The sequence below is a fragment of the Somniosus microcephalus genome, unplaced genomic scaffold (assembly GCF_052327205.1).
Source record: "Somniosus microcephalus isolate GS21.2 unplaced genomic scaffold, FLI_Smic_1.0 unresolved_chr7, whole genome shotgun sequence".
In the NCBI taxonomy this organism is placed as follows: Eukaryota; Metazoa; Chordata; class Chondrichthyes; order Squaliformes; family Somniosidae; genus Somniosus; species Somniosus microcephalus.
Genome location: NW_028225185.1, coordinates 2,918,594 through 2,944,068, shown reverse-complemented (window position 1 = coordinate 2,944,068; position 25,475 = coordinate 2,918,594). Strand labels below are relative to the sequence as shown.

The 25,475-nt window shown below is 63.2% G+C and overlaps 1 protein-coding gene across 4 annotated transcripts in view; it reads left to right on the top strand.

Annotated features, from left to right (window-relative positions):
• The window catches only part of dennd4b (DENN/MADD domain containing 4B), a 96,511-nt gene that overhangs the window by 55,023 nt on the left and 16,013 nt on the right, over nt 1-25,475 (top strand). For all 4 annotated transcript variants that reach the window (XM_085978456.1, XM_085978457.1, XM_085978455.1 and 1 more), the window contains 7 exons: nt 1,907-2,601; nt 5,644-5,766; nt 5,933-6,111; nt 7,118-7,289; nt 16,210-16,464; nt 18,070-18,187; nt 23,213-23,372. In XM_085978456.1, coding sequence (XP_085834582.1) covers nt 1,907-2,601; nt 5,644-5,766; nt 5,933-6,111; nt 7,118-7,289; nt 16,210-16,464; nt 18,070-18,187; nt 23,213-23,372 — 1,702 coding nt within the window. The remainder of the gene's footprint in view (nt 1-1,906; nt 2,602-5,643; nt 5,767-5,932; nt 6,112-7,117; nt 7,290-16,209; nt 16,465-18,069; nt 18,188-23,212; nt 23,373-25,475) is intronic.

Below are 25,475 nucleotides of genomic sequence, written 5' to 3'. Positions count from 1 at the left end.
TCCCCCGTCCCGCGTTCCGCCTCCCCCGTCCCGCGTTCCGCCTCCCCCGTCCCGCGTTCCGCCTCCCCCGTCCCGCGTTCCGCCTCCCCGTCCCGCGTTCCGCCTCCCCGTCCCGCGTTCCGCCTCCCCGTCCCGCGTTCCGCCTCCCCCGTCCCGCGTTCCGCCTCCCCGTCCCGCGTTCCGCCTCCCCCGTCCCGCGTTCCGCCTCCCCCCTCCCGCGTTCCGCCTCCCGCGTTCCGCCTCCCCCGTCCCGCGTTCCGCCTCCCCCGTCCCGCGTTCCGCCTCCCCCGTCCCGCGTTCCGCCTCCCCCGTCCCGCGTTCCGCCTCCCCCGTCCCGCGTTCCGCCTCCCCCGTCCCGCGTTCCGCCTCCCCCGTCCCGCGTCCCCCGTCCCGCGTTCCGCCTCCCCCGTCCCGCGTTCCGCCCCCCCGTCCCGCGTTCCGCCTCCCCCGTCCCGCGTTCCGCCTCCCCCGTCCCGCGTTCCGCCTCCCCCGTCCCGCGTTCCGCCTCCCCCGTCCCGCGTTCCGCCTCCCCCGTCCCGCGTTCCGCCTCCCCCGTCCCGCGTTCCGCCTCCCCCGTCCCGCGTTCCGCCTCCCCCGTCCCGCGTCCCCCGTCCCGCGTCCCCCGTCCCGCGTCCCGCCTCCCCCGTCCCGCGTCCCGCCTCCCCCGTCCCCCGTCCCGCCTCCCCCGTCCCGCGTCCCGCCCCCCCCGTCCCGCGTTCCGCCCCCCCGTCCCGCGTTCCGCCCCCCCGTCCCGCGTTCCGCCCCCCCCGTCCCGCGTTCCGCCCCCCCCGTCCCGCGTTCCGCCCCCCCGTCCCGCGTTCCGCCCCCCCCGTCCCGCGTTCCGCCACCCCCCCCCCGTCCCGCGTTCCGCCCCCCCCGCGTTCCGCCCCCCCCCCGTCCCGCGTTCCGCCCCCCCCCGTCCCGCGTTCCGCCCCGTCCCGTCCCGCGTTCCGCCCCCCCCCCCGTCCCGAGTTCCGCCCCCCCCCCGTCCCGCCCCCCCCCCGTTCCGCCCCCCCCCGTCCCGCGTTCCGCCCCCCCGTCCCGCGCTCCGCCCCCCCCGTCCCGCGCTCGGCCCCCCCGTCCCGCGTCCCGGCCCCCCCCCCCCGTCCCGCGTCCCGGCCCGTCCCGCGTCCCGGCCTCCCCCCCCCCGTCCCGCGTCCCGCCCCCCCCCCCCCCGTCCCGCGTCCCGCCCCCCCCCCCCCCCCGTCCCGCGTCCCGGCCCCCCCCCCCGTCCCGCGTCCCGGCCCCCCCCCCCCCCCGCGTCCCGGCCTCCCCCCCCCCCGTCCCGCGTCCCGGCCCCCCCCCCCGCCCCGCGTCCCGGCCCCCCCGTCCCGACCGTCCCGCGTCCCGCCCCCCCCCCCCCCGTCCCATCCCCCGCAGTCATGTGATCTCCTGGGCGAAGCAAAAAATCCCAGGGTCAATGACAGAAAAACTACTCTGGAAAATTTCTCTCCGACCCCCTCGACCGAGCGAAACCACGCACAGAGCGAGGGAGAGAGGGGGTCAGACGGAGCGAGGGAGAGAGGGGGTCAGACGGAGAGAGGGGGTCAGACGGAGCGAGGGAGAGGAGGTCAGACGGACTGGGTGACGTTCCAGGGGCCACGAGCGGTCCCAGAGGGTGCCCAGTGCCTGTGGAGCCCGTGCCCCATCACCTTCAGGGTGCTGGTGGCGGGGAAGGCTTCTCCAATGTGAAATTTTGCGCCTGTGTGAAACTTTTTATGGGGTGCGCAGCCCCTTAAAGGGACCGCGCTCTCCCAAAAAAATGAGGCGGATCATTGGTCTTACCCCCATGTCCTCCCAACAATAAAGAGTGGGGTTTAATTTAGGGGGCAGCGAAAGCCTGGAGTTGCTGCCCTGTCTCTGTGATATCCGAATAATCTCTGCTTCTCCTCCTGTCAATACACAGAAAGATCCAAAGAGGAGGCTTCGAAGGTGGGGCCCAGGTACATGCTCCAGCGACATACCACCTGGGCTGGGAGGAGCGAGAGCTGGGAGGGCCTTGGATCCCCGCTGGTCAAGAGCAGGAGTGCCAGCTGTACCCGGCCGGAGAGCAGCAGCGCGGGGGACGAGGGGCCCTCGGACACGGGCTCGGCCTCCCCCTGCCGGGCGGGTGAGCGCAAGACGCGAGGGAGCCGGGCAGCGTCCAGCGAGCGCCCCCGACGGGAGAGGCTGCTCAACGGCCTGGCCCGACCCGGCGAGCGACCTCCGACCCCCGACCCCCGCAGCCAGAAACCCGCCAACGGGACCTGCTTGCGCCTCCAGCCCGAGGCTCCCTCGCCGGGGGGCGTCCGGCGCAGCAGCGGACCGTCGGAGGGGCCGGAGCTGCGCCGCACCCCGAGGGCGGGCCGGAAAGGGGGCAGGATCTCTGGGCGGGACCAGCGGCGGCGAGAAGGGGCCAAGAAGGTCGACGAGAACTGCAACAACATCAAGCTGGTGCCTCGGGGCTTCTCTGAGAAATTCCACAGTCTGCTGACCTCCTCATCGAACAGGCGGCCGGTCCACGGGGCAGTGGGCTCGGGACACAGGGGCTCCTCCCTCTCCGACATAACGGCATCGTCCGAGAGACTGGGGCTCCAGTCAGCCAGAGACAGCGAAGACGAGGTGAGAAACAACTGTATTGATCCGGCGCCTTCAACGCAGTAAAACGTTCCCACGGCTCTTCACAGGAGCGATTATCAAACAAAATCAGACACCGAGACACTTCAGGAGATATTAGGGCAGGTGACCGCAAGCTGGGTCAAGGAGGTCGGTTTTAAGGAGCCTCTTAAAGGAGGAGAGAGAGGCGGAGAGGTTTAGGGAGGGAATTCCAGAGCCCAGGCGGCTGAAGGCACGGCCGCCAGTGGTGGAGCGATGGAAATCGGGGGATGCTCGAGGCCAGAATTGGAGGAGCGCCGAGATCTGGGAGGGGTTGTGGGGCTGGAGGAGGTTACAGAAATCGGGAGGGGGGCTGGAGGAGATTCCAGAGATGGGGAGGAGGGGGCGAGGGGGTTACAGAGATCGGGAGGGGGGCGAGGGGGTTACAGAAATCGGGAGGGGGGCTGGAGGAGATTACAGAGATGGGGAGGAGGGGGCGAGGGGGTTACAGAGATCGGGAGGGGGGCGAGGAGATTACAGAGATCGGGAGGGGGCGAGGAGGTTACAGAGATGGGGAGGGGAGCGAGGAGGTTACAGAGATCGGGAGGGGGCGAGGAGGTTACAGAGATGGGGAGGGGGGCTGGAGGAGGTTACAGAGATCGGGAGGGGGGGCGAGGAGGTTACAGAGATGGGGAGGGGCGAGGAGGTTACAGAGATCGGGAGAGGGTGAGGAGGTTACAGAGATGGGGAGGGGGGCTGGAGGAGGTTACAGAGATCGGGTGGGGGGCGAGGAGGTTACAGAGATCGGGTGGGGGGCGAGGAGGAGGTTACAGAGATTGGGTGGGGGGCGAGGAGGTTACAGAGATCGGGTGGGGGGCGAGGAGGAGGTTACAGAGATCGGGTGGGGGGCGAGGAGGAGGTTACAGAGATCGGGTGGGGGGCGAGGGGGTTACAGAGATCGGGAGGGGGGCGAGGAGGTTACAGAGATGGGGAGGAGGGGGGCGAGGAGGTTACAGAGATGGGGAGGAGGTTACAGAGATGGGGAGGGGGGCGAGGAGGTTACAGAGATCGGGAGGGGCGAGGAGGTTACAGAGATGGGGAGGGGGGCGAGGAGGTTACAGAGATCGGGAGGGGGGCGAGGAGGTTACAGAGATCGGGAGGGGGGCGAGGAGGTTACAGAGATGGGGAGGGGGGCGAGGAGGTTACAGAGATCGGGAGGGGGGCGAGGAGGTTACAGAGATGGGGAGGGGGCGGGCGAGGAGGTTACAGAGATCGGGAGGGGGGCGAGGAGGTTACAGAGATCGGGAGGGGGGCGAGGAGGTTACAGAGATGGGGAGGGGGGCTGGAGGTTACAGAGATCGGGAGGGGGGCTGGAGGTTACAGAGATCGGGAGGGGGCGAGGAGGTTACAGAGATCGGGAGGGGGGCGAGGAGATTACAGAGATCGGGAGGGGGGCGAGGAGATTACAGAGATCGGGAGGGGGCTGGAGGTTACAGAGATCAGGAGGGGGGGGGCGAGGGGGTTACAGAGATGGGGAGGGGGGGCGAGGAGGTTACAGAGATCGGGTGGTGGGCGAGGGGGTTACAGAGATCGGGAGGTGGGCGAGGGGGCTACAGAGATGGGGAGGGGGGGCGAGGAGGTTACAGAGATGGGGAGGGGGGCGAGGAGGTTACAGAGATCGGGAGGGGGCGAGGAGGTTACAGATGGGGAGGGGGCGAGGAGGAGGTTACAGAGATGGGGAGGGGGGCGAGGGGGTTACAGAGATGGGGAGGAGGGCGAGGAGGTTACAGAGATCAGGAGGGGGGGGCGAGGGGGTTACAGAGATCGGGGGGGGCGAGGAGGTTACAGAGATCGGGAGGAGGGCGAGGAGGTTACAGAGATGGGGAGGGGGGGCGAGGGGGTTACAGAGATGGGGAGGGGGGCTGGAGGTTACAGAGATGGGGAGGGGGGCGAGGGGGTTACAGAGATCGGGAGGGGGCGAGGAGGTTACAGAGATCAGGAGGGGGGCGAGGGGGTTACAGAGATGGGGAGGGGGGCTGGAGGTTACAGAGATGGGGAGGGGGGCTGGAGGTTACAGAGATCGGGAGGAGGGCGAGGAGGTTACAGAGATGGGGAGGGGGGGCGAGGGGGTTACAGAGATGGGGAGGGGGGGCGAGGGGGTTACAGAGATGGGGAGGGGGGCTGGAGGTTACAGAGATCGGGAGGAGGGCGAGGAGGTTACAGAGATGGGGAGGGGGGGCGAGGAGGTTACAGAGATGGGGAGGGGGGCTGGAGGTTACAGAGATCGGGAGGAGGGCGAGGAGGTTACAGAGATGGGGAGGGGGGGCGAGGAGGTTACAGAGATGGGGAGGGGGGGCGAGGGGGTTACAGAGATGGGGAGGGGGGCGAGGGGGTTACAGAGATGGGGAGGGGGGCGAGGAGGTTACAGAGATGGGGAGGGGGGCGAGGAGGTTACAGAGATGGGGAGGGGGGCGAGGAGGAGGTTACAGAGATGGGGAGGGGGGCGAGGAGGTTACAGAGATGGGGAGGGGGGCGAGGAGGTTACAGAGATGGGGAGGGGGGCGAGGGGGTTACAGAGATGGGGAGGGGGGGCGAGGAGGTTACAGAGATGGGGAGTGGGGCGAGGGGGTTACAGAGATGGGGAGGAGGGCGAGGGGGTTACAGAGATGGGGAGGGGGGGTGAGGGGGTTACAGAGATGGGGAGGGGGGGGCGAGGGGGTTACAGAGATGGGGAGGGGGGCGAGGAGGTTACAGAGATGGGGAGGGGGGCGAGGAGGTTACAGAGATGGGGAGGGGGGGCGAGGAGGTTACAGAGATGGGGAGGGGGGCGAGGAGGTTACAGAGATGGGGAGGGGGGGCGAGGAGGTTACAGAGATGGGGAGGGGGGCGAGGGGGTTACAGAGATGGGGAGGGGGGGCGAGGAGGCCGTGGAGGATGAAAATGTTAAAATGGAGGTGTTGCCGGACCGGGAGTGCCCAGGGCCCCGACTCGCCGTTCTCGGTATTGCCGTTCCTGTTGGAATCCCGCCCTGCCGCTGCAGTACCTGAGCTAACATCGTCTTATTTTCAGGACTGGCTCTCGGTGACTGACCGTGAATCAGCGGACTTGGACTCGTCCAGCTCCGATCTCCGGGAAACCTCAGACTCCCGATCGAGGACGTCCTCCGCAAGCATCCAAACCGCCACCATTGAGGTCAGGGGCTTTATTTTTAGCGATTGTTTTTTTTTCCTGCGACAGACGGGCGGGGCGGCTCCTCAGCGAGAGGAGCTTCCCCGATCGCCACACTGGCAGCAGGCGGACGCGCCGGCCTGTTCCACAGCCCTCGCCTTGACCCCGCGCCTCTCTGTCTCACCGCCAGGTCTTGCTGTCGAGCTGCTCCCTGTGCACGAGCTGCGCCTCCCTGGTGTACGACGAGGAGATCATGGCGGGATGGACTGCGGACGACTCCAATCTCAACACCAGTTGCCCCTTTTGTGCTCGCTCCTTTGTCCCTCTGCTGAATATAGAAATCTACGAACCACAGCTCCAACAAACAAGGTACAGCATCTCTCTCGCTCGGCGTGTCCCCCCGTCTCTCTCGCTCGGCGTGTCCCCCCGTCTCTCTCGCTCGGCGTGTCCCCCCGTCTCTCTCGCTCGGCGTGTCCCCCCGTCTCTCTCGCTCGGCGTGTCCCCCCGTCTCTCTCGCTCGGCGTGTCCCCCCGTCTCTCTCGCTCGGCGTGTCCCCCCGTCTCTCTCGCTCGGCGTGTCCCCCCGTCTCTCTCGCTCGGCGTGTCCCCCCGTCTCTCTCGCTCGGCGTGTCCCCCCGTCTCTCTCGCTCGGCGTGTCCCCCCGTCTCTCTCGCTCGGCGTGTCCCCCCGTCTCTCTCGCTCGGCGTGTCCCCCCGTCTCTCTCGCTCGGCGTGTCCCCCCGTCTCTCTCGCTCGGCGTGTCCCCCCGTCTCTCTCGCTCGGCGTGTCCCCCCGTCTCTCTCGCTCGGCGTGTCCCCCCGTCTCTCTCGCTCGGCGTGTCCCCCCGTCTCTCTCGCTCGGCGTGTCCCCCCGTCTCTCTCGCTCGGCGTGTCCCCCCGTCTCTCTCGCTCGGCGTGTCCCCCCGTCTCTCTCGCTCGGCGTGTCCCCCCGTCTCTCTCGCTCGGCGTGTCCCCCCGTCTCTCTCGCTCGGCGTGTCCCCCCGTCTCTCTCGCTCGGCGTGTCCCCCCGTCTCTCTCGCTCGGCGTGTCCCCCCGTCTCTCTCGCTCGGCGTGTCCCCCCGCCTCTCTCGCTCGGCGTGTCCCCCCGCCTCTCTCGCTCGGCGTGTCCCCCCGCCTCTCTCGCTCGGCGTGTCCCCCCGCCTCTCTCGCTCGGCGTGTCCCCCCGCCTCTCTCGCTCGGCGTGTCCCCCCGCCTCTCTCGCTCGGCGTGTCCCCCCGCCTCTCTCGCTCGGCGTGTCCCCCCGCCTCTCTCGCTCGGCGTGTCCCCCCGCCTCGCCCCTCAGTCTCTCTGACTGGGTGCATGTTGAGAAGCTCTTTCTGGTTGTGAAAGGGTTAATGTGTGCTGTCGTTGGCTGCAGTTCTCGAGAAGGCTCCATGAGTGCCACGAGCGTGCAGCTGGCGTTGAACGATCACCGCGGGAGCACCATCTCCTCCGGCAGCGCCCAGTCGCCAGTCCTCAGTGACCGCAGCCAGATTCTGAGTGAGGACGAGGCAGAGGTGGATTACACGGTGGAGTGGAGCAGCACTCTGGTGAGCCCCAACCTGCCCTGAAAGGGCTAACGTCATGCGATTTCTCATTGGTGCGCCAGATATGTTGTTTAGTATCCAGTAATCCAGCTGTTTGGCCGCATCTAGTCATCCAGATGTTTGATAATCCTGTAATCCCAATGTTGGGTCGTATCCGGTAACTCAGCTCTTGGTCATTCTGTAATCCAGATGTTGGGTAGTGTCCAAAATCCAGATGTTGGGTCGTGTCCAACAATCCAGATGTTGGGCAGTGTCCAACAATCCAGATGTTGGGTCGTGTCCAACAATCCAGATGTTGGGTCGTGTCCAACAATCCAGATGTTGGGTCGTGTCCAACAATCCAGATGTTGTGTAGTGTCCAATAATCCAGATGTTGGGTAGTGTCCAAAATCCAGATGTTGGGTAGTGTCCAATAATCCAGATGTTGGGCAGTGTCCAAAATCCAGATGTTGGGCAGTGTCCAAAATCCGGATGTTGGGACGTGTCCAACAATCCAGATGTTGGATCGTGTCCAACAATCCAGATGTTGGGCCGTGTCCAATAATCCAGATGTTGGGTAGTGTCCAATAATCCAGATGTTGGGTAGTGTCCAATAATCCAGATGTTGGGTAGTGTAAAAAATCCAGATGTTGGGTAGTGTCCAACAATCCAGATGTTGGGTAGTGTCCAATAATCCAGATGTTGGGTAGTGTAAAAAAATCCAGATGTCGGGTAGTGTCCAACAATCCAGATGTCAGGCAGTGTCCCACAATCCAGATGTCGGGCAGCGTCCAACAATCCAGATGTTGGGCGGTGTCCAACAATCCAGATGTAGGGCAGCGTCCAACAATCCAGATGTTGGGCGGTGTCCAACAATCCAGATGTCGGGCGGTGTCCCACAATCCAGATGTCGGGCAGTGTCCAACAATCCAGATGTCGGGCAGTGTCCAACAATCCAGATGTTGTGTAGTGTCCAACAATCCAGATGTTGGGCGGTGTCCAACAATCCAGGTGTCGGGCAGTGTCCAACAATCCAGATGTCGGGCAGTGTCCAACAATCCAGATGTCGGGCAGTGTCCAACAATCCAGATGTTGTGTAGTGTCCCACAATCCAGATGAGTGTCCAACAATCCAGGTGTCGGACAGCGTCCCACAATCCAGGTGTCGGACAGCGTCCCACAGTCCAGGTGTCGGGCAGCGTCCCACAATCCAGATGTCGGGCAGTGTCCAACAATCCAGATGTCGGGCAGTGTCCAACAATCCAGATGTCGGGCAGTGTCCAACAATCCAGATGTTGTGTAGTGTCCCACAATCCAGATGAGTGTCCAACAATCCAGGTGTCGGGCAGCGTCCCACAATCCAGATGTCAGACAGCGTCCCACAATCCAGGTGTCGGGCAGTGTCCAACAATCCAGATGTCGGGCAGTGTCCAACAATCCAGATGTTGTGTAGTGTCCCACAATCCAGATGAGTGTCCAACAATCCAGGTGTCAGACAGTGTCCCACAGTCCAGATGTCGGGCAGCGTCCCACAGTCCAGATGTCGGGCAGCGTCCCACAGTCCAGGTGTCGGGCAGCGTCCCACAGTCCAGGTGTCGGGCAGCGTCCCACAATCCAGGTGTCGGGCAGCGTCCCACAGTCCAGGTGTCGGGCAGCGTCCCACAATCCAGGTGTCGGGCAGCGTCCCACAGTCCAGGTGTCGGGCAGCGTCCCACAGTCCAGGTGTCGGGCAGCGTCCCACAGTCCAGGTGTCGGGCAGCGTCCCACAGTCCAGGTGTCAGACAGTGTCCCACAGTCCAGGTGTCGGGCAGCGTCCCACAGTCCAGGTGTCGGGCAGCGTCCCACAATCCAGGTGTCGGGCAGCGTCCCACAGTCCAGGTGTCGGGCAGCGTCCCACAATCCAGGTGTCGGGCAGCGTCCCACAGTCCAGGTGTCGGGCAGTGTCCCACAGTCCAGGTGTCGGGCAGCGTCCCACAATCCAGGTGTCGGGCAGTGTCCCACAGTCCAGGTGTCGGGCAGCGTCCCACAATCCAGATGTCAGACAGCGTCCCACAGTCCAGGCGCCGGGCAGCGTCCCACAATCCAGGTGTCAGACAGCGTCCCACAGTCCAGGTGTCGGGCAGCGTCCCACAGTCCAGGTGTCGGGCAGTGTCCCACAATCCAGGTGTCGGGCAGCGTCCCACAATCCAGATGTCGGGCAGCGTCCCACAGTCCAGGTGTCGGGCAGCGTCCCACAGTCCAGGTGTCGGGCAGCGTCCCACAGTCCAGGTGTCGGGCAGCGTCCCACAGTCCAGGTGTCGGGCAGCGTCCCACAGTCCAGGTGTCGGGCAGCGTCCCACAATCCAGGTGTCGGGCAGCGTCCCACAGTCCAGGTGTCGGGCAGCGTCCCACAATCCAGGTGTCGGGCAGCGTCCCACAATCCAGGTGCCGGGCAGCGTCCCACAGTCCAGGTGTCGGGCAGCGTCCCACAATCCAGGTGTCGGGCAGCGTCCCACAATCCAGGTGTCGGGCAGCGTCCCACAATCCAGGTGCCGGGCAGCGTCCCACAATCCAGGTGTCGGGCAGCGTCCCACAATCCAGGTGTCGGGCAGCGTCCCACAATCCAGGTGTCAGGCAGCGTCCCACAATCCAGGTGTCGGACAGCGTCCCACAATCCAGGTGTCGGGCAGCGTCCCACAATCCAGGTGTCGGACAGCGTCCCACAGTCCAGGTGTCGGGCAGTGTCCCACAGTCCAGGTGTCGGGCAGCGTCCCACAGTCCAGGTGTCGGGCAGCGTCCCACAGTCCAGGTGTCGGACAGCGTCCCACAATCCAGATGTCGGGCAGCGTCCCACAGTCCAGGTGTCGGGCAGTGTCCCACAGTCCAGGTGTCGGGCAGTGTCCCACAATCCAGATGTCAGACAGCGTCCCACAATCCAGGTGTCAGACAGCGTCCCACAATCCAGGTGTCGGGCAGCGTCCCACAATCCAGATGTCGGGCAGCGTCCCACAATCCAGGTGTCGGGCAGCGTCCCACAATCCAGATGTCGGGCAGCGTCCCACAATCCAGGTGTCGGGCAGCGTCCCACAGTCCAGGTGTCAGACAGCGTCCCACAATCCAGGTGTCGGGCAGCGTCCCACAATCCAGATGTCGGGCAGCGTCCCACAATCCAGGTGTCGGGCAGCGTCCCACAGTCCAGGTGTCGGGCAGTGTCCCACAATCCAGATGTCAGACAGCGTCCCACAATCCAGGTGTCAGACAGCGTCCCACAATCCAGGTGTCGGGCAGCGTCCCACAATCCAGATGTCAGACAGCGTCCCACAATCCAGGTGTCGGGCAGCGTCCCACAGTCCAGATGTCGGGCAGTGTCCCACAATCCAGATGCCGGGCAGTGTCCCACAATCCAGGTGTCGGGCAGCGTCCCACAGTCCAGATGTCGGGCAGCGTCCCACAGTCCAGGTGTCGGGCAGCGTCCCACAGTCCAGGTGTCGGGCAGCGTCCCACAATCCAGGTGTCGGGCAGCGTCCCACAATCCAGGTGTCGGGCAGTGTCCCACAGTCCAGGTGTCGGGCAGCGTCCCACAATCCAGGTGTCGGGCAGCGTCCCACAATCCAGGTGTCGGGCAGTGTCCCACAGTCCAGGTGTCGGGCAGCGTCCCACAATCCAGGTGTCGGGCAGCGTCCCACAGTCCAGATGTCGGGCAGTGTCCCACAGTCCAGGTGTCGGGCAGTGTCCCACAGTCCAGGTGTCGGGCAGTGTCCCACAGTCCAGGTGTCGGGCAGCGTCCCACAGTCCAGGTGTCGGGCAGCGTCCCACAATCCAGGTGTCGGGCAGTGTCCCACAGTCCAGGTGTCGGACAGCGTCCCACAATCCAGGTGTCGGGCAGCGTCCCACAATCCAGGTGTCGGGCAGTGTCCCACAATCCAGATGTCGGGCAGCGTCCCACAATCCAGATGTCGGGCAGCGTCCCACAATCCAGGTGTCGGGCAGCGTCCCACAATCCAGATGTCAGGCAGCGTCCCACAGTCCAGGTGTCGGGCAGCGTCCCACAATCCAGGTGTCGGGCAGCGTCCCACAGTCCAGGTGTCGGGCAGCGTCCCACAATCCAGATGTCGGGCAGCGTCCCACAGTCCAGGTGTCGGGCAGCGTCCCACAATCCAGGTGTCGGGCAGCGTCCCACAGTCCAGGTGTCGGGCAGCGTCCCACAATCCAGGTGTCGGGCAGTGTCCCACAGTCCAGGTGTCGGGCAGCGTCCCACAATCCAGGTGTCGGGCAGTGTCCCACAGTCCAGATGTCGGGCAGCGTCCCACAATCCAGGTGTCGGGCAGCGTCCCACAGTCCAGGTGTCGGGCAGCGTCCCACAGTCCAGGCGCCGGGCAGCGTCCCACAGTCCAGGTGTCGGGCAGCGTCCCACAATCCAGGTGTCGGGCAGCGTCCCACAGTCCAGGTGTCGGGCAGCGTCCCACAATCCAGGTGTCGGGCAGCGTCCCACAGTCCAGATGTCGGGCAGCGTCCCACAATCCAGGTGTCGGGCAGCGTCCCACAGTCCAGGTGTCGGGCAGCGTCCCACAATCCAGGTGTCGGGCAGCGTCCCACAGTCCAGGTGTCGGGCAGCGTCCCACAGTCCAGGTGTCGGGCAGCGTCCCACAATCCAGGTGTCGGGCAGCGTCCCACAGTCCAGGTGTCGGGCAGCGTCCCACAATCCAGGTGTCGGGCAGCGTCCCACAGTCCAGGTGTCGGGCAGCGTCCCACAGTCCAGGTGTCGGGCAGCGTCCCACAGTCCAGGTGTCGGGCAGCGTCCCACAGTCCAGGTGTCGGGCAGTGTCCCACAGTCCAGATGTCGGGCAGCGTCCCACAGTCCAGGTGTCGGGCAGTGTCCCACAGTCCAGGTGTCGGGCAGCGTCCCACAATCCAGATGTCAGACAGCGTCCCACAATCCAGGTGTCGGGCAGTGTCCCACAGTCCAGGTGTCGGGCAGCGTCCCACAATCCAGATGTCAGACAGCGTCCCACAATCCAGGTGTCGGGCAGCGTCCCACAATCCAGGTGTCGGGCAGCGTCCCACAGTCCAGGTGTCGGGCAGCGTCCCACAGTCCAGGTGTCGGGCAGCGTCCCACAGTCCAGGTGTCGGGCAGCGTCCCACAGTCCAGGTGCCGGGCAGCGTCCCACAGTCCAGGTGTCGGGCAGCGTCCCACAGTCCAGGTGTCGGGCAGCGTCCCACAATCCAGGTGTCGGGCAGCGTCCCACAGTCCAGGTGTCGGGCAGCGTCCCACAGTCCAGGTGTCGGGCAGTGTCCCACAGTCCAGGTGTCGGGCAGCGTCCCACAATCCAGGTGTCGGGCAGCGTCCCACAATCCAGGTGTCGGGCAGCGTCCCACAATCCAGGTGTCGGGCAGCGTCCCACAATCCAGGTGTCGGGCAGCGTCCCACAATCCAGGTGTCGGGCAGTGTCCCACAGTCCAGGTGTCGGGCAGTGTCCCACAGTCCAGATGTCGGGCAGCGTCCCACAATCCAGATGTCGGGCAGCGTCCCACAGTCCAGGTGTCAGACAGCGTCCCACAATCCAGATGTCGGGCAGCGTCCCACAGTCCAGGTGTCGGGCAGCGTCCCACAGTCCAGGTGTCGGGCAGCGTCCCACAATCCAGGTGTCGGGCAGCGTCCCACAGTCCAGATGTCGGGCAGCGTCCCACAATCCAGGTGTCAGACAGCGTCCCACAATCCAGGTGTCGGGCAGCGTCCCACAATCCAGATGTCAGACAGCGTCCCACAATCCAGATGTCGGGCAGTGTCCCACAATCCAGGTGTCGGGCAGCGTCCCACAGTCCAGGTGTCAGACAGCGTCCCACAATCCAGGTGTCGGGCAGCGTCCCACAGTCCAGATGTCGGGCAGCGTCCCACAATCCAGATGTCGGGCAGCGTCCCACAGTCCAGGTGTCAGACAGCGTCCCACAATCCAGATGTCGGGCAGCGTCCCACAGTCCAGGTGTCGGGCAGCGTCCCACAGTCCAGGTGTCGGGCAGCGTCCCACAATCCAGGTGTCGGGCAGCGTCCCACAGTCCAGATGTCGGGCAGCGTCCCACAATCCAGGTGTCAGACAGCGTCCCACAATCCAGGTGTCGGGCAGCGTCCCACAATCCAGATGTCAGACAGCGTCCCACAATCCAGATGTCGGGCAGTGTCCCACAATCCAGGTGTCGGGCAGCGTCCCACAGTCCAGGTGTCAGACAGCGTCCCACAATCCAGGTGTCGGGCAGCGTCCCACAATCCAGATGTCAGACAGCGTCCCACAGTCCAGATGTCGGGCAGTGTCCCACAATCCAGGTGTCGGGCAGCGTCCCACAGTCCAGGTGTCGTGCAGCGTCCCACAGTCCAGGTGTCGGGCAGCGTCCCACAGTCCAGGTGTCGGGCAGCGTCCCACAGTCCAGGTGTCGGGCAGCGTCCCACAGTCCAGGTGTCAGACAGCGTCCCACAATCCAGGTGTCGGGCAGCGTCCCACAGTCCAGGTGTCGGGCAGTGTCCCACAATCCAGGTGTCGGGCAGCGTCCCACAGTCCAGATGTCGGGCAGTGTCCCACAGTCCAGGTGTCGGGCAGCGTCCCACAGTCCAGGTGTCGGGCAGTGTCCCACAGTCCAGGTGTCGGGCAGCGTCCCACAGTCCAGGTGTCGGGCAGTGTCCCACAATCCAGGTGTCGGGCAGCGTCCCACAGTCCAGATGTCGGGCAGCGTCCCACAGTCCAGGTGTCGGGCAGCGTCCCACAGTCCAGGTGTCGGGCAGCGTCCCACAGTCCAGGTGTCGGGCAGCGTCCCACAGTCCAGATGTCGGGCAGCGTCCCACAGTCCAGGTGTCGGGCAGCGTCCCACAGTCCAGGTGTCGGGCAGCGTCCCACAGTCCAGGTGTCGGGCAGCGTCCCACAGTCCAGGTGTCGGGCAGCGTCCCACAGTCCAGGTGTCGGGCAGCGTCCCACAATCCAGGTGTCGGGCAGCGTCCCACAGTCCAGATGTCGGGCAGCGTCCCACAGTCCAGGTGTCGGGCAGCGTCCCACAGTCCAGATGTCAGACAGCGTCCCACAGTCCAGGTGTCGGGCAGCGTCCCACAGTCCAGGTGTCGGGCAGCGTCCCACAATCCAGGTGTCGGGCAGCGTCCCACAGTCCAGGTGTCGGGCAGCGTCCCACAGTCCAGGTGTCGGGCAGCGTCCCACAATCCAGGTGTCGGGCAGCGTCCCACAGTCCAGATGTCAGACAGCGTCCCACAATCCAGGTGTCGGGCAGCGTCCCACAGTCCAGGTGTCGGGCAGCGTCCCACAGTCCAGATGTCAGACAGCGTCCCACAATCCAGGTGTCGGGCAGTGTCCCACAGTCCAGGTGTCGGGCAGCGTCCCACAGTCCAGGTGCCGGGCAGCGTCCCACAATCCAGGTGTCGGGCAGCGTCCCACAGTCCAGGTGTCGGGCAGCGTCCCACAGTCCAGGTGTCGGGCAGCGTCCCACAGTCCAGGTGTCGGGCAGCGTCCCACAGTCCAGGTGTCGGGCAGCGTCCCACAATCCAGGTGTCGGGCAGCGTCCCACAGTCCAGGTGTCGGGCAGCGTCCCACAGTCCAGGTGTCGGGCAGCGTCCCACAGTCCAGGTGTCGGGCAGCGTCCCACAGTCCAGATGTCAGACAGCGTCCCACAATCCAGGTGTCGGGCAGCGTCCCACAGTCCAGGTGTCGGGCAGCGTCCCACAATCCAGGTGTCGGGCAGCGTCCCACAGTCCAGGTGTCGGGCAGCGTCCCACAGTCCAGGTGTCGGGCAGTGTCCCACAGTCCAGGTGTCGGGCAGCGTCCCACAGTCCAGATGTCAGGCAGCGTCCCACAATCCAGGTGTCGGGCAGCGTCCCACAATCCAGGTGTCGGGCAGCGTCCCACAATCCAGGTGTCGGGCAGCGTCCCACAGTCCAGGTGTCGGGCAGTGTCCCACAGTCCAGGTGTCGGGCAGCGTCCCACAATCCAGGTGTCAGACAGCGTCCCACAATCCAGGTGTCGGGCAGCGTCCCACAGTCCAGATGTCGGGCAGCGTCCCACAATCCAGGTGTCGGGCAGCGTCCCACAGTCCAGATGTCGGGCAGCGTCCCACAGTCCAGGTGTCGGGCAGCGTCCCACAGTCCAGGTGTCAGACAGCGTCCCACAGTCCAGGTGTCGGGCAGTGTCCCACAATCCAGGTGTCGGGCAGCGTCCCACAGTCCAGATGTCGGGCAGCGTCCCACAGTCCAGGTGTCGGGCAGCGTCCCACAGTCCAGATGTCGGGCAGCGTCCCACAGTCCAGGTGTCGGGCAGCGTCCCACAGTCCAGGTGTCGGGCAGCGTCCCACAGTCCAGGTGTCGGGCAGTGTCCCACAGTCCAGGTGTCGGGCAGCGTCCCACAATCCAGGTGTCGGGCAGCGTCCCACAGTCCAGGTGTCGGGCAGTGTCCCACAGTCCAGGTGTCGGGCAGCGTCCCACAATCCAGATGTCGGGCAGTGTCCCACAGTCCAGGTGTCGGGCAGTGTCCCACAGTCCAGGTGTCGGGCAGTGTCCCGCCGTCCAGGTGCCGGGCAGCGTCCCACAATCCAGATGTCGGGCAGCGTCCCACAGTCCAGGTGTCGGGCAGCGTCCCACAGTCCAGGTGCCGGGCAGCGTCCAGGTGCCGGGCAGCGTCCCGCCGTCCAGGTGCCGGGCAGCGTCCCGCCGTCCAGGTGCCGGACAGCGTCCCGCCGTCCAGGTGCCGGGCAGCGTCCCGCCGTCCAGGTGCCGGGCAGCGTCCCGCCGTCCAGGTGCCGGGCAGCGTCCCGCCGTCCAGGTGCCGGGCAGCGTCCCGCCGTCCAGTTGCCGGGCAGCGTCCCGCCGTCCAGGTGCCGGGCAGTGTCCCACAATCCGGCTCTTTGGTCATGCAGTAATCCAGATGTTGGTCAGGATGCGATAGTCCGGTTCTAATCCGGCTCCTTTTTGCGGTTTGTAGAGTTGGTTGGGGTCCCGGCGCGGTGAGCTGAGCCCGGAGCGGGTGACGGTGGCGTACGTCAGTCCCCTGGTGCTGCGCAAGGAGCTGGAGAGCCTGATGGAGAACGAGGGCGACACGGTGCTGTCGCAGGCTGAACTCGTTGACAACCACCCCATAATATTCTGGAACCTGGTGTGGTACTTCCACCGCCTCGAGCTACCGCACAACCTGCTGCAGCTGGTGCTGGCATCGCAACACGTTCGGCCGCCAACACAGGTACGCCCGCGCGCGCACACACATGGCGCCTTACGGTCATCTACCCGCGGATTGAGTGTGTGGGGATCCCTCGAGGTTCACTTAACTAATGTACCACCCGCTGTGGGACTGAGCCACACTGTGCGGGAGTTCATCGCTCGCTGTGGGCCTGGGCCACACTGTCCGGGAGTCCATCGCTCGCTGTGGGCCTGGGCCACACTGTCTGGGAGTCCATCGCCCGCTGTGGGACTGACCCACACTGGCCGGGAGTCCATCGCTCGCTGTGGGACTGACCCACACTGGCCGGGAGTCCATCGCTCGCTGTGGGACTGACCCACACTGGCCGGGAGTCCATCGCTCGCTGTGGGACTGACCCACACTGGCCGGGAGTCCATCGCCCGCTGTGGGACTGACCCACACTGGCCGGGAGTCCATCGCTCGCTGTGGGACTGACCCACACTGGCCGGGAGTCCATCGCCCGCTGTGGGACTGACCCACACTGGCCGGGAGTCCATCGCTCGCTGTGGGACTGACCCACACTGGCCGGGAGTTCATCGCTCGCTGTGGGACTGACCCACACTGGCTGGGAGTCCATCGCTCGCTGTGGGACTGACCCACACTGGCCGGGAGTCCATCGCTCGCTGTGGGACTGACCCACACTGGCCAGGAGTCCATCGCTCGCTGTGGGACTGACCCACACTGGCCGGGAGTCCATCGCTCGCTGTGGGACTGACCCACACTGGCCGGGTGTCCATCGCTCGCTGTGGGACTGACCCACACTGGCCGGGAGTTCATCGCTCGCTGTGGGACTGACCCACACAGGCCGGGAGTTCATCGCTCGCTGTGGGACTGACCCACACTGGCCGGGAGTTCATCGCTCGCTGTGGGACTGACCCACACTGGCCGGGAGTTCATCGCTCGCTGTGGGACTGACCCACACTGGCCGGGAGTCCATCGCTCGCTGTGGGACTGACCCACACTGTCCGGGAGTCCATCGCTCGCTGTGGGACTGACCCACACTGTCCGGGAGTCCATCGCTCGCTGTGGGACTGACCCACACTGGCCGGGAGTCCATCGCTCGCTGTGGGACTGACCCACACTGGCCGGGAGTCCATCGCTCGCTATGGGACTGACCCACACTGGCCGGGAGTCCATCGCTCGCTGTGGGACTGACCCACACTGGCCGGGAGTCCATCGCTCGCTGTGGGACTGGGCCACCCCAGCCGGGACTGATGTGCAGCGTGGCGATCATCACCACGGGCGAAATCAGGGAGTCGGGGACTCCAAATGCCGACTTTAAATACCTGCCGAGTATGAGAGCGAGGAGAGGCCTGAGGGAGGGAGGGGTGGGGGCCCCCCCAAGGGGGAGAGGGCGGGGGGAGGCCGAGGGAGGGGAGACGCTCCACAGTTTGTGGACCAGGAAACGAACGGGAGATGGGGATGGTGCAACGAGCCTTGGTTTGAACAGTGAGGAGGCAGTGTGTGGTGGGCGGGAGATTTGGAGTCCGGGGCGGTGTGGGGAGAGGAGAGTTCAGACGGTGCTGGGTGGAGCAGGATTGAGTGGCAATGTGTCTGGAGGTGAGGTGGCTCCATTATAACGTGGGTAATGGGGATTTGTTATTGCAGGATTCCCCGCTGTGGATGTTTCACAGCAACCTGCTGCTCCGAGTCCGGATCCTGTGGGATGTGCTGACCCTGGACCCTGACCAGTGCCCACCCCTCTACATTCTGTGGCGGATGTACAGTAAGTCACTGACCCCAGCCTTGTTTCTTTATTCTAGTCTCATGAAACAGACTCTCACAGCACAGAAGGAGGCCATTACCCCCCCGCTCTTTCCCCACAGCCCTGTGAATTTCTCCCCTTCCAGTATTTATCCAATCCCCTTTTGAAAGTTACTGTTGAATCTGCTTCCCTTTCAGGCAGCGCGTTCCAGATCACAGCAACTCGCCGTTCAGCCTTTCCTGATAGTTATAACCGCTCAGTTCTGGTATCAATCTAGTCAATGTTTTTTGCACCTTGTCTGGTGGCTCTATCTCCTTTTTGTGATATGGAGACCAGAACTGCTCACAGCAATGTTCCCCTTGAGCTGCCCGGCCACACGGCTCTGGACTTCCCACGCAGCCAGCTCGCCGGCCGTTCGATGCAAGAAACCGCACCTGCGCGGAATTCTGAAGGGGCTGCAAAGCCCCTTAAAGGTGGCAAAAACAGGAAGGCAGATTATTATCTGAACGGCAATAGATTGGGAGAAGGGGAAGTGCAACGAGACCTGGGTGTCCTTGTGCACCAGTCGCTGAAGGTAAGCATGCAGGTGCAGCAGGCGGTTAAGAAGACAAATGGTATGTTGGCCTTCATAGCGAGAGGATTCGAGTACAGGAACAGGGATGTCTTGCTGCAGTTGTACAGGGCCTTGGTGAGACTGCACCTTGAGTATTGAGTGCAGTTTTGGTCGCCTTATCTGAGGAAGGATGTTCTTGCCATGGAAGGAGTGCAGCGAAGATTCACCAGGCTGATACCTGGGATGGCAGGAATGACGTATGAGGAGAGATTGGGTCGATTGGGCTTCTACTCACTGGAGTTTAGAAGAATGAGAGGGGATCTCATTAAAACTTATAAAATTCTAACAGGACTAGACAGACTAGATGCAGGAAGGATGTTCCCGATGGTCGGGGAGTCCAGAACCAGGGGTCACAGTCTAAGGATAAGGGGTAAGCCATTTAGGACAGAGATGAGGAGGAATTTCTTCACCCAGAGAGTGGTGAACCTGTGGAATTCTCTGCCACAGAAGGCAGTTGAGGCCAATTCATTAAATATATTCAAGAAGGAGTTGGATATATTTCTTAAGGCTAAAGGGATCAAGGGATATGGGGAGAAGGCAGGGACAGGGTACTGAGTTTGGATGATCAGCCATGATCGCATTGAATGGCGGAGCAGGCTCGAGGGGCCGAATGGCCGACTCCTCCTATCTTCTAAAGGGGCCGCTGTAAGATCCGGATCGCAGGCCACACACAGATTACCCAAAAGGGTTTTAGAAGTTGTAAGGCTTTTTATTAAAGAGCTACAGTTTTAAAGCATAATCAAGTATTACATATGGTTTAAGCCGAGTATAATAGACATACAACCCGTGACAGTAGGAGCGATCTACGACTCCCGAATCGGAATGCCACGACCGGACGGACGGGGAGGCAGTAATGTGGTCTCGGATATGGTGGATTCCTGCAGTCTGCTGCAGCAGTCACTTCCGTTGGGTCATCTCTCGAGCTGTTGGAGGTGTTAGGCCGTAGCCACCTCGGGGAAGCCTTCGCCCCTAACTGCCTGATTTCCTCTCTCGGTCGTCTATATTTATAGTTATTTGGGTGGGCTGGTAATCACCCGGTGTCAATCATTTGATCCCCATCCTATTGTCCAATTGTGAAGCGGGAAGGCAACCCACGCCGTCCCTTTCTGCATGACTGACGAGGCCTCCCTCTTATCTTTCTGAGGAATGTTTTGTTATGTTTCTTTAAGGACATTTTATGACTTTTCAGCTCCATTGTTGTCTATTATCCCACCACCCTGTGATGTTTTGCATTTTACGATTCCCTTATCACTTCTATTTGTCTTTTGATGCTTGATATTCGACCTTGCTGGCATTTCTGCTCTCTGTTCCCGGCTGCATGTTGTCAGTCTCTGCTCTAAGAATTAAAACCCATCTCTGAATCTAACAGCTATTTCTTACACCGCGCACCCAAAAAACATTAACGGGAACATTGAAAGAAAGACTTGCACTACTCTCGCGCCTTTCACGACCACCGGACTGGCGTGCAGTCACTGTCGTAATGTGGGAAACGCGGCAGCCAATTTGCGCACAGCAAGCTCCCACAAACAGCAATGTGATAATGACCGGATCATCTGTTTTTAGTGATGTTGGTTGAGGGATAAATATTGGCCCCAGGACACCGGGGAGAACTCCCCCTGCTTTTCTTCGAAATATTGCCCATGGGATCTTTTACGTCCGTCTGAGAGAGCAGACAGGGCCTCGGTTTAACGTCTCATCCGAAAGACGGCACCTCCGACAGTGCGGCGCTCCCTCAGCACCGCCCCTCCGACAGTGCGGCGCTCCCTCAGTACCGCCCCTCCGACAGTGCGGCGCTCCCTCAGTACCATCCCTCCGACAGTGCGGTTCTCCCTCAGTACCGCCCCTCCGACAGTGCGGCGCTCCCTCAGTACCGCCCCTCCGACAGTGCGGCGCTCCCTCAGTACCGCACCTCCGACAGTGCGGCGCTCCCTCAGTACCGCCCCTCCGACAGTGCGGCGCTCCCTCAGTACCGCCCCTCCGACAGTGCGGCGCTCCCTCAGTACCGCCCCTCCGACAGTGCGGCGCTCCCTCAGTACCGCCCCTCCGACAGTGCGGCGCTCCCTCAGTACCGCCCCTCCGACAGTGCGGCGCTCCCTCAGTACCGCCCCTCCGACAGCGCGGCCCTCCCTCAGTACCGCCCCTCCGACAGCGCGGCCCTCCCTCAGTACCGCCCCTCCGACAGCGCGGCGCTCCCTCAGTACCGCCCCTCCGACAGCGCGGCGCTCCCTCAGTACCGCCCCTCCGACAGCGCGGCGCTCCCTCAGTACCGCCCCTCCGACAGCGCGGCGCTCCCTCAGTACCGCCCCTCCTACAGCGCGGCGCTCCCTCAGTACCGCCCCTCCGACAGCGCGGCGCTCCCTCAGTACCGCCCCTCCGACAGCGCGGCGCTCCCTCAGTACCGCCCCTCCGACAGCGCGGCGCTCCCTCAGTACCGCCCCTCCGACAGCGCGGCGCTCCCTCAGTACCCCCCCTCCGACAGCGCGGCGCTCCCTCAGTACCGCCCCTCCGACAGCGCGGCGCTCCCTCAGTACCGCCCCTCCGACAGTGCGGCGCTCCCTCAGTACCGCCCCTCCGACAGTGCGGCGCTCCCTCAGTACTGCACTGGAGTGTCAGCCTAGCTTTATGTGCCCAAGTCCCTGGAGTGGGACTTGCCTCTGAGTCAGAAGGTTGTGGGTTTGAGAGTGCTGCCCACTGAGCCACAGCCGACACTGTGGTTCATGGTGCTCCAAGTGTGGTCTAACCAAGCCTCGATACAAGTTTAACATAACCTCTCTGCTTTTCAATTCTACCCCTCTGGAAATAATCTCCAGTGTTTCGTTTGCTTTTTATAAATAGGAACCAGGAGTCGGCTATTCAGCCCCTTGGGCCTGCTCCGCCATTCAATGAGATCATGGCTGACCTGTGACCTAACTCCATATAACCGCCTTTGCCTCATCTATACAGTCACGCCCTGCGCACAGTCACGCCCTGCGCACAGTCACGCCCTGCGCACAGTCACGCCCTGCGTATAGACGCAATATTTCAGATATACCCCTCAGCTAACCACACATTTAACAGCTCCTTTTAATTCCTTGTTGGGGGCTGGAGTAAATGTACCTACACGTTCATTGACTGAAGTCCCTGCAGTTTTGTTGGAATATCTGGGCTGGAACGGTTCAGACTCCCGCCCCCTATTAATGGTTTCTCACGTTCAGAGGAGATTCACCAGGATGTTACCAGGGCTGGAGCGCTTCAGCTATGAAGAGAGACTGGGCAGATTGGGTTTGTTTTCCTTGGAGCAGAGGAGGCTGAGGGGGGACATGATTGAGGTGTACAAAATTATGAGGGGCATAGATAGGATGGATGCTGAGGAGCTTTTTCCCTTAGTAGAGGGGTCAATAACTAGGGGGCATAGATTCAAGGTAAAGGGCGGGAGGTTTAGAGGGGATTTGAGAAAGAACTTTTTCACCCAGAGGGTGGTTGGAGTCTGGAACTCACTGCCTGAAAGGGTTGTGGAGGCAGAAACCCTCACAACATTTAAGAAGCATTTGGATGAGCACTTGAAATGCCACAGCATACAAGGCTACGGGCCAAATGCTGGAATATGGGATTAGATTAGACAGGGCTTGATGGCCGGCACGGACACGATGGGCCGAAGGGCCTCTATCCGTGCTGTATGACTCTATGACATTGTACCGTGGCTGGAAGTATATTCATTGCAGTCGCCGTCTCGCGGGAGCAGCGGCGACGAACTGGCCTCAGCACCTCCAGGTGAGGGAGGGGGGGGTTCCCATTCCGGATCGCTCTCTCCGCTGACCCCTGCTGCAGCCGTGCATGTTCGTGGCTGTCGCTCTCCGCTGTGATGCCCCCCATGATTGAATGACCTGCTAACACTTCAGGCCTGCACCTCAAGAACGGCCGCGAGGGTGAGGTACCAGAAGGTTCTCCGCCTCACTCTCTCTCTCTCCCTCTCCGCCTCACCCGGTCTCCCTCTCCGCCTCACTCTCTCTCTCTCCCTCTCCGCCTCACACTCTCTCTCCCTCTCCGCCTCACTCACTCTCTCTCTCCCTCCCTCCCCGCCTCACCCGCTCTCACCGCTCCGCCTCAGTCTCTCTCTCTCTCCCTCTCCGCCTCACTCACTCTCTCTCTCCCTCTCAGCCTCACACTCTCTCTCTCCGCCTCTCTCTCTCTCTCTCTCTCCGCCTCTCTCTCTCTCTCTCTCCACCTCTCTCTCTCTCTCTCTGCCTCACTCTCCCTCTCCGCCTCACTCTCTCTCTCTCTCTCTCTCTCTCTCTCTCCCTCTCTCCCTCTCCGCCTCACTCTCTCTCGCTCTTGGACACCAGCGCGAGTCCGGAGAGGGGAGCGGCCAGGAGGGGTCCGCTGGATCCCAACAGGTGACGGACTCCCTTTCACAGGTACAGGCCCGGGCTGACTGCTAGGTGTGTTGTTTGCAGGTCAGATGCCCATACACCTGTGGAGGACGGTGAACCAGCCCTTCACACTGCGCTACCTGGAGGAGGTGGTCCGCTACGTCGGCTTAAACGAGGTGCATAAAGCCATCAACCTGATCCTGGAGACACTGAGCCGCCAGACATCAGAGCCTCCGCTACAGAGGTAGGAGGCTGAGTGTCTCACCCTCTCCCGTGTGTGTGTGTGTCTCTCGCCCTCTCCCGTGTGTGTGTGTGTGTCTCTCGCCCTCTCCCGTGTGTGTGTGTCTCTCGCCCTCTCCGTGTGTGTGTGTCTCTCGCCCTCTCCCGTGTGTGTGTGTGTCTCGCCCTCTCCCGTGTGTGTGTGTCTCTCTCGCCCTCTCCCGTGTGTGTGTGTGTCTCTCGCCCTCTCCCGTGTGTGTGTGTCTCTCGCCCTCTCCCGTGTGTGTGTGTCTCTCGCTCTCTCCGTGTGTGTGTGTGTGTCTCTCGCCCTCTCCCGTGTGTGTGTGTGTGTCTCTCTCGCCCTCTCCCGTGTGTGTGTGTCTCTCGCCCTCTCCCGTGTGTGTGTCTCTCGCCCTCTCCCGTGTGTGTGTCTCTCGCCCTCTCCCGTGTGTGTGTCTCTCGCCCTCTCCCGTGTGTGTGTCTCTCGCCCTCTCCCGTGTGTGTGTCTCTCTCCCTCTCCCGTGTGTGTGTCTCTCTCGCCCTCTCCCGTGTGTGTGTCTCTCGCCCTCTCCCGTGTGTGTGTGTGTCTCTCTCGCCCTCTCCCGTGTGTGTGTGTGTGCCTCTCTCGCTCTCTCCCGTGTGTGTGTGTGTCTCTCGCCCTCTCCCATGTGTGTGTGTGTCTCGCCCTCTCCCGTGTGTGTGTGTGTGTGTGTCTCTCTCGCCTCTCTCCCGTGCGTGTGTGTCTCTCGCCCCCTCCCGTGTGTGTGTGTGTCTCTCGCCCTCTCCCGTGTGGGTGTGTCTCTCGCCCTCTCCCGTGTGTGTGTCTCTCTCGCCCTCTCCCGTGTGTGTGTCTCTCGCCCTCTCCCGTGTGTGTGTGTGTCTCTCTCGCCCTCTCCCGTGTGTGTGTGTCTCTCGCTCTCTCCCGTGTGTGTGTGTCTCTCTCTCGCCCTCTCCCGTGTGTGTGTGTCTCTCGCCCTCTCCCGTGTGTGTGTGTCTCTCGCCCTCTCCCGTGTGTGTGTGTCTCTCGCCCTCTCCCGTGTGTGTGTGTCTCTCGCCCTCTCCCGTGTGTGTGTGTCTCTCGCCCTCTCCCGTGTGTGTGTGTCTCGCCCTCTCCCGTGTGTGTGTGTGTCTCTTGCCCTCTCCCGTGTGTGTCTCTCGCCCTCTCCCGTGTGTGTGTGTGTCTCTCGCCCTCTCCCGTGTGTGTGTGTCTCTCGCCCTCTCCCGTGTGTGTGTGTCTCTCGCCCTCTCCCGTGTGTGTGTGTCTCTCGCACTCTCCCGTGTGTGTGTCTCTCGCCCTCTCCGTGTGTGTGTCTCTCTAGCCCTCTCCCATGTGTGTGTGTGTCTCTCGCCCTCTCCGTGTGTGTGTGTGTGTCTCTCGCCCTCTCCCGTGTGTGTGTGTCTCTCTCTCGCCCTCTCCCGTGTGTTTGTCTCTCGCCCTCTCCCGTGTGTGTGTGTCTCTCGCCCTCTCCCGTGTGTGTGTGTCTCTCGCCCTCTCCCGTGTGTGTGTGTGTCTCTCTCGCCCTCTCCCGTGTGTGTGTGTCTCTCGCCCTCTCCCGTGTGTGTGTGTGTCTCTCGCTCTCTCCCCGTGTGTGTGTGTCTCTCGCCCTCTCCCGTGTGTGTGTGTCTCTCGCCCTCTCCCGTGTGTGTGTCTCTCGCCCTCTCCCGTGTGTGTGTGTCTCTCGCCCTCTCCCGTGTGTGTGTGTCTCGCCCTCTCCCGTGTGTGTGTGTGTCTCTTGCCCTCTCCCGTGTGTGTGTCTCTCGCCCTCTCCCGTGTGTGTGTGTGTCTCTCGCCCTCTCCCGTGTGTGTGTGTCTCTCGCCCTCTCCGTGTGTGTGTGTCTCTCGCACTCTCCCGTGTGTGTGTCTCTCGCCCTCTCCCGTGTGTGTGTCTCTCTAGCCCTCTCCCATGTGTGTGTGTGTCTCTCGCCCTCTCCCGTGTGTGTGTGTGTCTCTCGCCCTCTCCCGTGTGTGTGTGTCTCTCTCTCGCCCTCTCCCGTGTGTGTGTCTCTCGCCCTCTCCCGTGTGTGTGTGTCTCTCGCCCTCTCCCGTGTGTGTGTGTCTCTCGCCCTCTCCCGTGTGTGTGTGTGTCTCTCTCGCCCTCTCCCGTGTGTGTGTGTCTCTCGCCCTCTC